This window comes from Cnephaeus nilssonii (genome assembly GCF_951640355.1).
Source record: "Cnephaeus nilssonii genome assembly, chromosome: 1".
NCBI classification, from domain to species: Eukaryota; Metazoa; Chordata; class Mammalia; order Chiroptera; family Vespertilionidae; genus Cnephaeus; species Cnephaeus nilssonii.
The window spans coordinates 21,873,100-21,886,498 of NC_137072.1; the positions used below are offsets into that span (position 1 = coordinate 21,873,100).

At 38.3% G+C, this 13,399-nt stretch overlaps 1 protein-coding gene across 9 annotated transcripts in view; it reads right to left on the minus strand.

The window, feature by feature from the left end:
• The window catches only part of MLLT10 (MLLT10 histone lysine methyltransferase DOT1L cofactor), a 233,296-nt gene that overhangs the window by 100,886 nt on the left and 119,011 nt on the right, over positions 1–13,399 (minus strand). For all 9 annotated transcript variants that reach the window (XM_079770544.1, XM_079770543.1, XM_079770542.1 and 6 more), the window contains one exon: positions 8,639–8,734. In XM_079770544.1, coding sequence (XP_079626670.1) covers positions 8,639–8,734 — 96 coding nt within the window. The remainder of the gene's footprint in view (positions 1–8,638; positions 8,735–13,399) is intronic.

Genomic DNA, 13,399 nt, shown 5'->3' on the forward strand with positions numbered 1-13,399 from the left:
CTTGGCATTAAAAAGGTTGAGAACCACTGGGTTAGAGTATTAGCCAGAGCATGGAAGGGTTTCGGGTTCGATTCCTAACTTTGCTTGGGCCCCGTGCAAGAGGTGGCCAATACATGTGTCTTTTTCACATTGATGTTTTCTATTTCTTTCTTTTTCTCCCTCTCCCTCCCTTCCACTTTCTCAAAGATCAATGGAAGAAATATCCTCAGGTGAGGATTAATACACAAAAAAAGAAGTGCATAAACACTATGGTCTACATTGAAATTTACAAGCAACTTAATGCATTCTTTAAAATAGACATTTAAGAGAGGAACCAAGATGGCGGCATAAGGTAAACACCTAACTGTTGCCTACCACAACAATTTTGAAACTACAACTGGAAAACAGAGCGCACACCGTCCAGAACCACCGGAAAGCTGGCAGAGTGGAAAACCTACAACTAGAGAAAAAAGAGAGGGGGACGCTGAGCCTCAGGAGCTGTGGAGGTGCAGAGATCCGTGAGCGCGGAAAGGGCGGGCGGCTGAATACTCGGCAGGCTTGCTCGCAGTGTGCGGAGAGGGAGGGCAGCAGACGCTGCGTGGCTAGCTTTCTCATTTGGGAGAAAAACAAAACCTCCCGACTGCACTGAAATCCAATTGCGGTCGGGGAGACACTGGTCTGTTTGGCAGCCAGCGAGGCTCGAAAGCTGCCTTCTCTCAGAGGCGCGCGGCCATTGATTAGGGCACGAAGAAACCTGCCCTCTTAGGGCGGCGTGGACGGAAACCAAGTTTGTCTGTGCCATTCTGAGACTCCGCCCCATACAAGCTGAGCACAGTCCTCCCAGTGACCGGATTTCTCGTTCAGGAGAAAAATAAAACCTCCGGTCTGCACTGAAATCCAGCCCCAGCTGGGGAGAAACTGGTCTGTTAGGCAGCGGGAGAGGCTCTAAAGCTGCCTTCTCTCAGAGGCGCGCAGCCATTAATTCAGGCACGGAGAAACCGCCCCTCTTAGGGCGGAGCAGACAGGAAACCAAAGCTTGTCTGCGCCACCCTGAGACTCCGCCCAATCCAAGCTGATCACAGAAGCTCTCCCAGCGGAGACACTGCTGATCCTCACAGCCAACTGGCTTGGAGATCAACTCCCGCCAGTGATACCAACAATCCCAACCACTCTGAACTCGTTTCTGGGGACACGCGGGGGACCCAGATGCCTACGGGACTCTCGGCCATCGGTCGGAGAGTGAGAGTGACTTTTCTGTCGGTGTGGACGACACCAGATTTCAACCACTCTCATAAGGGACACATTCAAGAGGCAGACTCAGTGAGCACCAAAGCCCTACTGTGTCTCCAGCACAGCAATTCTTCCGTTATAGACACAGCAGGTCCTCACAACCAATTGGACCGGAGGTCAATTCCTCCCAGTGTACCAACAGCAAGCAGGGCTTTTAACTACACCAAGACTTTCCACACAGCCCACAAAGCAGAGTACCAAGAGCGACCACCTAGGGTGATTGGGGAAGCTGAGCTACCGGCCCCTATAGGTCACCGACCACACAAAGCCACTCCATCAACACAGGGAGGCAGCCAAAATGTGGAGACATCGAAGTATGTCACAAGTAGGAGGGGTAGAGAGAGATGGGAGGGCCCCATAAGCTGTTGAACAGCTTACTTCACATGCTATTGGAATACAAAAAGAAGAGTGGGATTGTGTGTGTGTGTGTGTGTGTGTGTGTGTGTGCCCGCGCGCGCGCATGTGCGCGCGCGCGCTGGGGGGGTTGGGGGGGGGCGATAGCAGAAAATTACCAAAATTTGGTGAAAACTATAAACCTACAGATCAACTAACCCCAAGCACAAGAAACATGAAGAAAATTCCATCATAATCAAACTACTTATCACTAAAAACCAACAATAAAGAGAAAATAATAAACACAGGCAGGGGGGTAAATTTTTTAAAAAGATCCCTTACTAGTATATGCTAAGAAAGAGAGATAAGGCTGAAAATAGATTTCTCATGAAAACAATGTATGCTAGAAAACAGAAGAGAAAATCTTTAAAGTACTAAAAAACAAATGAATAAAACCAAATTACTATTGATTTCAGAGAGGAAGGCAGAGAGAAAGAGAAACATCAATGATGAGAAAGAATCATTGATCAGCTGCCTCCTGCACGCTCCACATTGGGGATTGAGCTTGCAACCCGGGCATGTGCCCTGACAGGGAATCGAACCGTGACCATGTCGGCGAGGCTAACTTTCAAAAAACAAAAGCAAAATAATTGTTTCTCAGATTAAAAAAAAAAAAAAAAAAAAAAAAAAAAAAAAAAAGCTGAAAGAACTAATCACCAGCAGATCAACACTAGAATAAATGCTCAAGATTGTCTTTTAGGAAGAAGGAAAACAACAAAGGAAATGTGGATCTACACAAAGTAATTAAAGCACTAGAAACAATAATTACAAGAGTAAATATAAAGACTTTTAAATTTTTTAAATATATTTATAAGTTAACTGATGACTTAGATGAAAAAATATTAATTTTGAGATTTATAAAGTAGGCGAAATTTTTAAATGACAAAAATAGCACAAAAGCCAAAAGGGTAGGAATAGAAGTACATAGCTACAAGTTTCTTACACAATACCTGAAAATGGTATAATATCACTTGAAGGCACGCTGACATATTAAAGATATATACCATAAACCCTAAAACAACCAATAAAATAACACAACAAGGAATTATTACTAATCAGCCAAAATAAAATCATAAAAAATATTCACTAAATAGAGTAGATGAGAAATGGGCAAATAAATAAAAAATAAACATATGACTTTGGGTGGTGAACACACAATACATTATACAGGTGATATATTATAGAACTATACATCTTAAACCTACATAATTTTATTAACCAATGTAACCCCAATAAATTTAATTAATTTTTTAAAAGAATTAGAAACTGATAAATTCAAATACAATTATATCAATAATCACATTATGTGTAAATTACTTAATCCTCCCCCCACTGTATGGCAGAGATTATAACATTAAAAAAAGAAAACAGAAAATAGGGAAATAGCAAAATCCATAATTACATAACCCCTTTTCAGTTAACTGACTCAACAAGTAGACACAACAAAATCAGTGAGGATATAAAGAACTTAAAAAATAGCAATCAACTTGACCAAAATGGAATTTATAGAAAAACTCCATACAGCAAGAGCAAAATAAATACACATTCTTTTGAAAAGCACACAGGATACTAAACAAGATAATCAATTTGTATCTTTTTTTTTAAAATCTCAGGAAACTTAAGAGGAATTATATAATACAAAGATATTAAATTAGAAACTACAAGAAAATATGTGAAAAACCACCAAATGTTTGAAAAGTAAATAACACATTTATAAGTAAACTATGGGTCAAAGATGAAATGAAAAGGAAATCATGGGTATTGCTCAATGAAATAAAAATACAAATACAACATATCAAAATTTGTAAGTGGTGCTTGGATCAAAATGTGTAGCATTTAACGCCTATATTAGCACTTCTGGATTCTGATTCAGCACGTAAGGAACTTAGAATTCTTCATTCAATCTTAACAGTAAAAGACTGAACAAACTCAAATCAACAGCTCTTAGATTTATGGAAGCAGTGAGATCAGAGGGCAAACCACTGCCCAAAGATTGGAGAGAAAGGCAGAGAGACACAGAGAACCCCAATATACCCCAGGAGAAATCTCTATGGAAACCAGTATCAGAGTAGGAAAATCTCAAGTATAATCAACAAATTGCTGAAGGTTCAGTGTGGACAAGTCTGAGAGATAAAAACTCCAGGAGGACTGAGTCATAGGGGAGCCCTCAAACTTTTTTGAATTTTATCTCCAGGAACTCTACCAAGTCTTCACAGTAAATATTAGAGCATAACCTGCTGAGGTTATATCAGAGCTAAATGTCCATCCTACCCAAAGCAATCTACAGATTCACGGAAATCCCTATTAAAATATCAATAGCATATTTTACAGAACTAGAGTAAATATTCCAAAAACTTACACGGAAACAAAAAAGACCCCAAACAGCTGAAGCAATCTTGAGAAAAAACAAAATTGGAGGGATCACAATACCAGATATTAATTTATACTACAAAGCCACTGTAATCAAAACACCTGGTAATGGCACAAGAACAGGCATATAGATCAATTGAACAGAACAGAGAGCCCACAAATCGATCCAAGCCATTACGGTCAATTAATATTTGACAAAGGAGGCAAGAACATACAGTGGAGTCAAGACAGTCTCTTCAATAAGTGGTGTTGGGAAAATTGGACAGCTACGTGCAAAAAAGAGAAACTAGACCATCAACTTACACCATACACAAGAATAAACTCAAAATGGATAAGAGACTTAAATGTAAATTGTGCAACCATAAAAATCCTAGAAGAAACCATAAGCAGCAAAATCTCAGACATCTCTTATAGCAATATGTTTACGGATACATCTCCTAGGGCAAAGGAAACTAAGGAGAAAATAAACAAATGGTACTACATCAAAATAAAAACCTACACAACAAAATGAAAAGGGAGCCCACTGTATGGGAGAACATATTTGGCAATGATATGTCTGCTAGAGGGTTAATATCCAAAATATATAAGGAACTCAAACAATTTAACCTAAGAAAGACAATCCAATTAAAAAATGGGCAAAGAACCTAAATAGATACTTCTTGAAAACCGACATACAAACAGACATACAGATGGCCCAGAGACATATGAAAATATGCTCAAAGTCAATGATCAACAGATAGATGCAAATTAAGACAACAATGAGTTATCACCTCACACCAGTAAGAATGGCTACCATCAACAAATCAACAACAACAAAAAAGAAAATAGAAAGAAAAAAAAAATCAACAAATGACAATGCTGGTGAAGATTTAAAGAAAAGAGAACCCTAGTACATGGCTGGTGGGAATGCAGACTGGTACAGCCATTATAGAAAACAGTATGGAGTTTCCTCAAATATGGAACTGCCATTTGACCCAGTGATCCCACTTCTAGGAATATATCCTAAGAAACCTGAAACACTCATCAGAAAGAATGTATGTACCCCTATGTTCATAGCAGCACACTTTATAATAGCTAAGATCTGGAAACAGCCCAAGTACCCATCAACAGACAAATGGATAAAAACGCTGTGGTACATTTATACCATGGAATACTCTGCAGCAGTAAAAACAGAAGGATCTCTTACCCTTTGAGACAGCAGGGACCTGGAGAGTATTATGCTAAGTGAAACAAGCCAGTCAGAGAAAAGACAGTATCACATAATCTCACTCATATGTGGAAATCTAATGAACAAAATAAACTGATGAACAAAATAGATCCATAGACACAGAAGCATGGAACAGACTGAAATCTCTGAGGAAGACGGAGGTTGGTGGGCAGGTGGGAAGAGATCAACCAAAAAACTTGTATGCATATATGCATAACCCATGGACACAGACAATAGGGTGGTGGGGGCCTGGGCGGGGGTGGGTGCAGGCTATAATGGGTGAATGGGAGAATAAAGGGAATATATGTAATGTTTTCAACAATAAAGATTTTAAAAATTATGTTTAGAGTCATACAAGGTTAAAAGTTGGTCACAGAAAAATACAGTTGAAAATTTTAAGACTGGTAGAATGAAATTTTAGTTAATAAAGAATAAAATAAAATGTTGTACTTATTTTTTAGTATTTTAAAAATCCTCAGTGAGGCTATGTTCATTAATTTTAGAGAGAGGAAGGGAGCAAGAAGAGGATGGGGCTACATCAATGTGAGAGAGAAACATCAATATGAGAGTGAAATACCAATCTGTTGCCTCCAGTATGCTCCCTGCCCAGTGCTTGAACCCGTAACCTAGGTATGTGGCCTGATGGGGAACTGAACCCTCAACCCTTTGGTGTATGGGACGACTTTCCAACCAACCCAGCCACTTGGTCAGGGCAAATTTTGTGTTAAGGTATGAGAAATGGCAAAAGCCAGGTTCAAAAATGTGCAATCAAAACTGGCTATGTGGCCTACCTGGCGTGGCTCAGTGGTTGAATGCCAATCTATCAACCAGGAGGTCAAGGTTTGATGTTGAATGCCAATCTATCAACCAGGAGGTCAAGGTTTGATTCCCAGCCAGGGCATATGCTGGGGTTGCGGCCTGAACCCTAGGGTGTGGCGTGTAGGAGGCAGCCAATCAATAATTCTCTCTTATCACTGATGTTTTTATCTCTCTCTTCCTCTCCCTTCCTCTCTCAAATCAATAAAAATATTTTTTAAAGATTGAAAAAAAAACAAACCTAACAACTGGCTATTTAGTACAGGTATTTTAAAATTAGTTAATTATTAACTAACTAATAATAATTAAAGTTACACTTGATTTGCAATTTAAATGTGCTCTACTAATATGAACCATGGTGTTTAAAAGAGCCTTGCAGCTCAGAGTAACACTCAGCCGTACATTCCCTGATCTATCCCTGTTTCCACAGCAGCAGGTGAAAGAGTGTGGTAAACCAAGAAAATGACACTGTTCTCCTAAAAGAAATTTATGACTCAAGGGTTCTACCATCCAAATCACTCAAGACCTCACCAGATTATTTGTCTTAATCTACCAGAGCTAATCTGATTACAACATTACCCCCTTTTAAATCAGTTGATGAGAGGTGATCAGATTCTGAAGCCTGGAAAACACATGAGGATGAAAGGCAAAATATATACATATACATGTGTGAGAATGTAAGTATATCTAAGTCATCATGGAATAACTATAGAACTCTAGTCCTGTGTGATACATCAAGAAATGTGTCCTGAGATGAAGATTGCAATGTTCAACAGAACAGACCATGAATAGATTACATTCGCATTAGCCTGTAAAATATGAATCAAAGCAGTCTAATGCATTCATTAAAGACATAGGCTGATTTTAATATATTAATGGAACAAAAGGAAATTCCAAGAAAAGATTCAATTATATATAAATATTTAGTATATAATAAGGAAGGATTCCAAACCAGTAGGGAAAGACTGAAACTATTTAATAATGGTACTAGAAAAACTGGTTAGTTATTTGGGAAAAAGTATCTTATACAAAATAAAACAAAATCTAGATGGATTATTTTTAAGTACTTAAAAATTAAAATAATCTGCCTTAGCCAGTTTGGCTCAGTAGATAGAGCGCTGGCCTGCAGACCAAAGAGTCCCGGGTTCGGTTCCGGTCAAGGGCACATACCTTGGTTGCAGGCTCCTCCCTGGCCCAGGCCCTTTTCCGGGCGCATGCAGGAAGCAACCAATCGATGTGCTTCTCTCACATCAATGTTTCTCTTTGCTTTCCCTCTCTCTTCCACTCTCCCTAAAAATCAATGGGAAAATATCCTCAAGTGAGGATTAACAAAAAAATAATAATAAATAAATAATCTAAAAAGCTGGAAGAAAATATTTTTAAAATATTTATATAAGTTTAAGGAAGGAAAGACTTTGCTAAGCATCCAAAAGTAAAAAATCAGAGACAGCAGATTTAGCTTTTCAAATTTATACTTCTACATCAATTTGAAGCCATTCAGAGTCTAATCACCTCAACTATTCTCCATATTACCCCCATCTCTCTCTGGACTGTTTTAATAACCTTCTCATGGTCTCCCTGCTGTCATTCTTGACTCTGTACAGTCTATCCACAATAAAGCAGCCAGACAATGTTACATCTAGGTTCAGAACCTTCAATGAATTTAGGTTTTTCACTCAATCTAAATAACAAAGTCCTTCCACTGGCTTACATAACCCTACATGGTTGGCTCCTCACGTGGCCTCATCACCTACTGCACTCTACCCGCCCCCCAACCCTTGCTTACTCTGTCCCAGCCACCTGTCCATATATCAATTCACTTTCATATTAACCATATGATAATAATCTTACTAATAAAAGCCTAGGTGGTCCTCACACTGTCACAAGATGGCTGCGCGCACAGTGGAGGCGGGGTTCCCACGGCCCCATGCTTGCTCCGGCCTACCTCTTTGGGACAATCCATCGAGGAGCCCCGGATGGGTGAGTGGGGCCTACCTCTTTCGGGCGATCGATTGTGGGGCTCCCGCACTGTGAGAGGGCACAGGCCAGGCTGAGCCCCCCCCCCCCCCCCGCCCCGAGTGCACAATTTTCATGCACCGGGGCTCTAGTCTTGATAATATTTAACATTTACAAAGTAATACTTACTATGAGCCAGACATTGTTCTAATTGCTTTACATATATTTTATCATTCAATTCCAATAGTTACTTCCTTCACTTTACAGATGATGAAATTGAGGTTAATTAATCTGTCCTTAGAGCTATCAGTTAAGTGGTGAAGCCAGAATTCAAAATTACAGGTGAACGAAGCCAACTCCACAGCCCAAATTCTAACCTCAGTGATATTTTCCCACTTACATTCCCACTGCTGATCTTTATTTAACATTCTTCAGAAACAAGTATAATATAAATAGAAGGTAGGTTAAGGACTAAGATATGGAAATACCAAAGTGCTTGATATAGGGTTAGAGAGGTTGTAAAAGTTAGAGAGAACCAGGACGCTGGGAATGAAAATACTTCTTAAAGGTAAAAGTCAGCACATAATGTGTTATTATATAAAACAAAATATGGCATTTAAAACTTACTTTTTCTGTAGTAACAGTCAAAGAAGGAACCAATGCAGGTGATGGTTCTGGTTGCTTCTTATGTTTTTGTTTGTGTTTGTCCTTTTCCTTATATTTCTAAAAATGAATAGAAGTAAAATCCAATTTAAATAACATGCACAAGATGAGATTTTAAAAAATAATTGTTTAGTAATTTGAAATATTAACAAATACTTGTCAAAAACTATAAAATCACTTCCAATGATATTATTTCATATATAAACAAGATCAGTAGTATATTTACATAATAGCATTACTATATATTAAATCCTATATAATAAAAGGCTAATATGCAAATCGACTGAACGGCGGAACGACTGGTCACTATGACATGCACTGACCACCAGGGAGCAGATGCTCAATGCAGAAGCTGCCCCCTGGTGGACAGTGCGCCAGAAGCTGGGCTCACAGCTGGTGAGTGCAGCAGCAGGAGCCTCTCCCACCTCCGTGGCAGCGCTAAGGATGTCTGACTGCCCCTGGGGAACGGGCCTAAGCCGGCAGTTGAACATCCCCCGAGGTCTCCTGGACTGCGAGAGGATGCAGGCCGGGCTGAAGGGGGGGGGACCCCCCACACACCCTCCAGTGCACAAATTTCATGCACCGGACCTCTAGTATAATAATACTAGTATAAGTTATTTAAAGTGACTTCAGCTTCCTTCTCCTTGAACAAGATAAAATATAAGCAACTGAAGTCTACAATTATTTGCTACATTTATATCTGGCAAACTATTTCATTTTTTTTCCTCATTAAAAACAAAATACTTTTGTGTATCTTTTATAAATAGAACTTTAAAATTTACATAGCACTTTGACATGCATTTTCGCATTAGAATAGTGTCAGATTCTCCATCAACATATGTTAAATTCTATGGCCCACAAACTAGAAACCAGGACAAGAAATCTTCCTAGGCTTATTCAGAAAATGGATGATTTAGTTATCACTAACAAAAATAATTTAAAGTTATGGTTTGCTGCTTTCCCTTTAAGTCCTAACATACTCTCCTGATAGACCAATTGGAGAATGAGGTCTTACATTCTGAGGTACCCCAGCCTATAGCCAGTACCATGTAGGCCCAGACATGTGTAAAAGATGATCTTGAACCACCTAACCAGCTGAATATAGTCTCATGAATAAATCTAGCTGTTACTACGTGGGAAAAACATTAATTGTTCCTGCTAAGCAACTAAAAATTGTGGGTGGTTTATCAAGCAACAGTATATAAGCAAAACAAGACTAGAATTCACAAATGGGTCGTGGGAGTTAAAGAAAGTACTAATTAAAACTAACACACATTAGGTTTTGTTGGGCTATTTTTGTATTCACCAAATAATAAATATAATTATACAATATAATTTATAAATATGAGAATCAAATGATCCTGGTCTATTAAGTTCTATATCAATATTTTTCTCCCATAAAGATAATAAAGGAACCTTTTCTACCTTTATTCATGTTCTACTTCCCATACTGGTTTTATTCTGAAAGGATACAAGAGCTGGGATAATTTAATAATGAATGACCCTGAATAACAAAGTAAACAAACTCTAAATACTTGAAAAGCACATGAGAATAAAAGGCAAAGAAAGCACGCACATATAAATGTGTGAGAATGTAATTACATGTAAGTCATCATGGAATACTACAAAACTCTGGTCTGTATGATACATCAAGAAATGTACTCTGAGCCCAGCCAGTGTGGCTCAAGAGTTGAAGCAGGAGGTCACGGTTCAATTCCTAGTCAGGGCATATGCCCGTGTTGTGGGCTTGATTCCCAGTGTGGGGCGTGCAGGAGGCAGCCAGTCAATGATTCTCTCTCATCATTGATGTTTCCATCTATCTCTCCCTCTCCCTTCCTCTCTAAAATCAATAAAAATATATTTTAAAAAAAACAAAAGGAAATTTCAGGAAAATACTCAAATATAAATATATATTTACTATATGACATGAAAGGATTCCAGGGAAAGACTGAATCAGCAGGGAAAAACAGAAATTATTTAAAAATGGTACTAGAAAAACTGGTTAGTAATTTGGGGAAAATTACCTTATACAAAATAAAATCCAGAAGGATTATTTTAAAGAGTCAAGTAAAATTTAAAATAATCTAAGAGGTAGGAGAAAATACCTTAATAGTCTAACTTTTTAAAAAGGAAAGACTTTTCTATGTTTTCTAGAGTAAAAAATCAGAAAGGGAAAAGGCAGGTGCGGGGATTCAGAATAAGTCACCCCAAGATGTGCCTCTGGTATGTGGACTGTTTGGAGCTAAAGGCAACTTTAGCCTCTGGCTCAAGAGAAACGTCTGCCCCGCCCTTAACTACCTAGAAGAACTTGAATTAAAAGCCTGTCCCTAACAGAAGATTATTAGAGATAAACTCTTTTGACCTATCTAAAGGGCAAGGTAAACTTCTATTTATTAACATCTGCTCTTCTTATCATCCTGCAATGATCCTTTGAAGACCCCAAGGCATCTTACCTATCCCTGGTTCAAAATGTCTTATATACTCATTTCCCCTTTCTATTCATGTGGGATCTATACTCTCACATGTATAAGTGGTTCCCATACATACATATGTATTAAACTTGATTATTTTCTCTTGCTAATGTCTCATACCTATTTAATTATCAGACTAGCTGAAAGAATCCTGTGGGCAAAAGTAAGTTTCTTCCTTTCCCACATAGGTTTATTCAAGAAATAACCTAAACCACAGTACAGTAAATGTCTAGAGAGCCTCCCAAGCATGAACAAGATGACAAAAAGTTGCATGGCAAAGAAACTACACCCCCAAAATAAACAATATAAAAAGCATAACATGAATAAGATAATCATCTCAATCTAGGAGTAAATATAACTCAGTATAAAGATAGTTCTCAAAACTGGCCAGGTGAAATGAAACTTAATTATTCAAACTTAAGTTCAAATATAGCTCAAAAAGGAGATGATAAACAAAGAAAGGTTAAAATAAAAACAAAAAATACCTGGGACATGCAGAACCAAAGTGATTTAAAAGCAAAAACCGAAACAGCAAGGAAAAGAATATATACTGCTGAAAAAAACAGCAGACATTAAAACAGAGAGGAACTACAAAAAAACAAAGATAGCCCTGGCCAATGGCTAAATGGATGGGAGCATCATCCTGTACACCAAAAAGGGTGTGAGTTCAATTCCTAGACAGGACACACACCTAGGTTGTGGGGTTGATCCCTGGTCAGGGCACGTATGGAAAGCAACTAATCAATGTTTCTCTTTCACATCAATGTTTCTCTCTTTTTTCCTCTCTTTCTAAAATCAATAAAAACATATCTACTGCAGGTGAGGATTTTTTAAAAAGGAGTAAAAAACAAAACAAAGATAATCAAACATAAGGATAATTTGTGCCCCTACAGTAGCAAATTTAATAAATGGGGAACTGAAGATGTATTCAAACTTTTGTAAAGGCCACAAAACAAAAACTGAAAAATGCATTCTGAAAAATTATTATAAAATGTTTAACAGTGAGAATTATTGGAGTTAAACTTAATAGAATGCAAAAGGGTAAAGTATGTGTAAGGGAGGAAGAGGAGAGATTGGCTTTAGTCCTCTCCCTAGCAATATTCCAGACCCAGTTTGAATTCATAGGAGGAAAAAATGTAACCCAATGATATTATATACAGCAAGACATAATCTGAAAATTAAAGCAAGAAGGAATCACTTTCCATTATGAAAAAACTCAGACAATACAGCTCCTAATATCTTATTCTTAAAAAAAAAATTACTTGCCAATAAAACTGAGCCAATTTAAGAGATGATATAAAGAACTTAGTGGAGCCAAAACCGGTTTGGCTCAAGTGGATAGAGCGTCGGCCTGAGGACTGAAGGGTCCCAGGTTCGATTCCGGTCAAGGACATGTACCTTGGTTTCGGGCACATCCCTAGTAGGGGGTGTGCAGGAGGCAGCTGATCAATGTTTCTCTCTCATCGATGTTTCTAGCTCTCTATCCCTCTCCCTTCCTCTCTGTAAAAAATCAATAAAATATATTTTTTTAAAAAAAAGATCTTAGTGGAGATGTGGTAAAAGGACTGGTAGTGACAGTGACCACCTAACAAATTTAAATTAAATACAGAACAAATGCCTAATTAATTCTGAGGATTATATTTATACAATATAATGTCATAAATCTGAAAAATATAAAGTAAATGTTTTTAAAAACAAACAAATTGGATAGCAGGAAACCAGAGGAGAATGGGGATACTATTAGTCTTTCATAGCAGATCAATATTGATTTCCAAGCATGTAGTTAAAACAAAACATAAGTTTGCCACCAAACAGTAATTACACCACAAATCGCTTCTTGTAGACAAAGTCCCTGGGTTTCTTTAGCTAATTACCCTCTGATATCCTCATAAAAGTAGCCCCATACTCCAGCTCAGAGGTGAACATGAGTGTATCTAAATTGAATTTGCTATTGTTAAATTAACCAATATTAGAAAACCCTAGCCTCTGAACTTTTTTAAAAAATATATTTTATTGATTTTTTACAGAGAGGAAGGGAGAGGGATAGAGAGTTAGAAACATCGATGAGAGCCGAAACCGGTTTGGCTCGGTGGATAGAGCGTCGGTCTGCGGACTGAAGGGTCCCGGGTTCGATTCCGGTCAAGGGCATGTACCTTGGTTGCGAGCACATCCCCGGTGGGGGGTGTGCAGGAGGCAGCTGGTCGATGTTTCTCTCTCATCGATGTTTCTAACTCTCTATCCCTCTCCCTTCCTC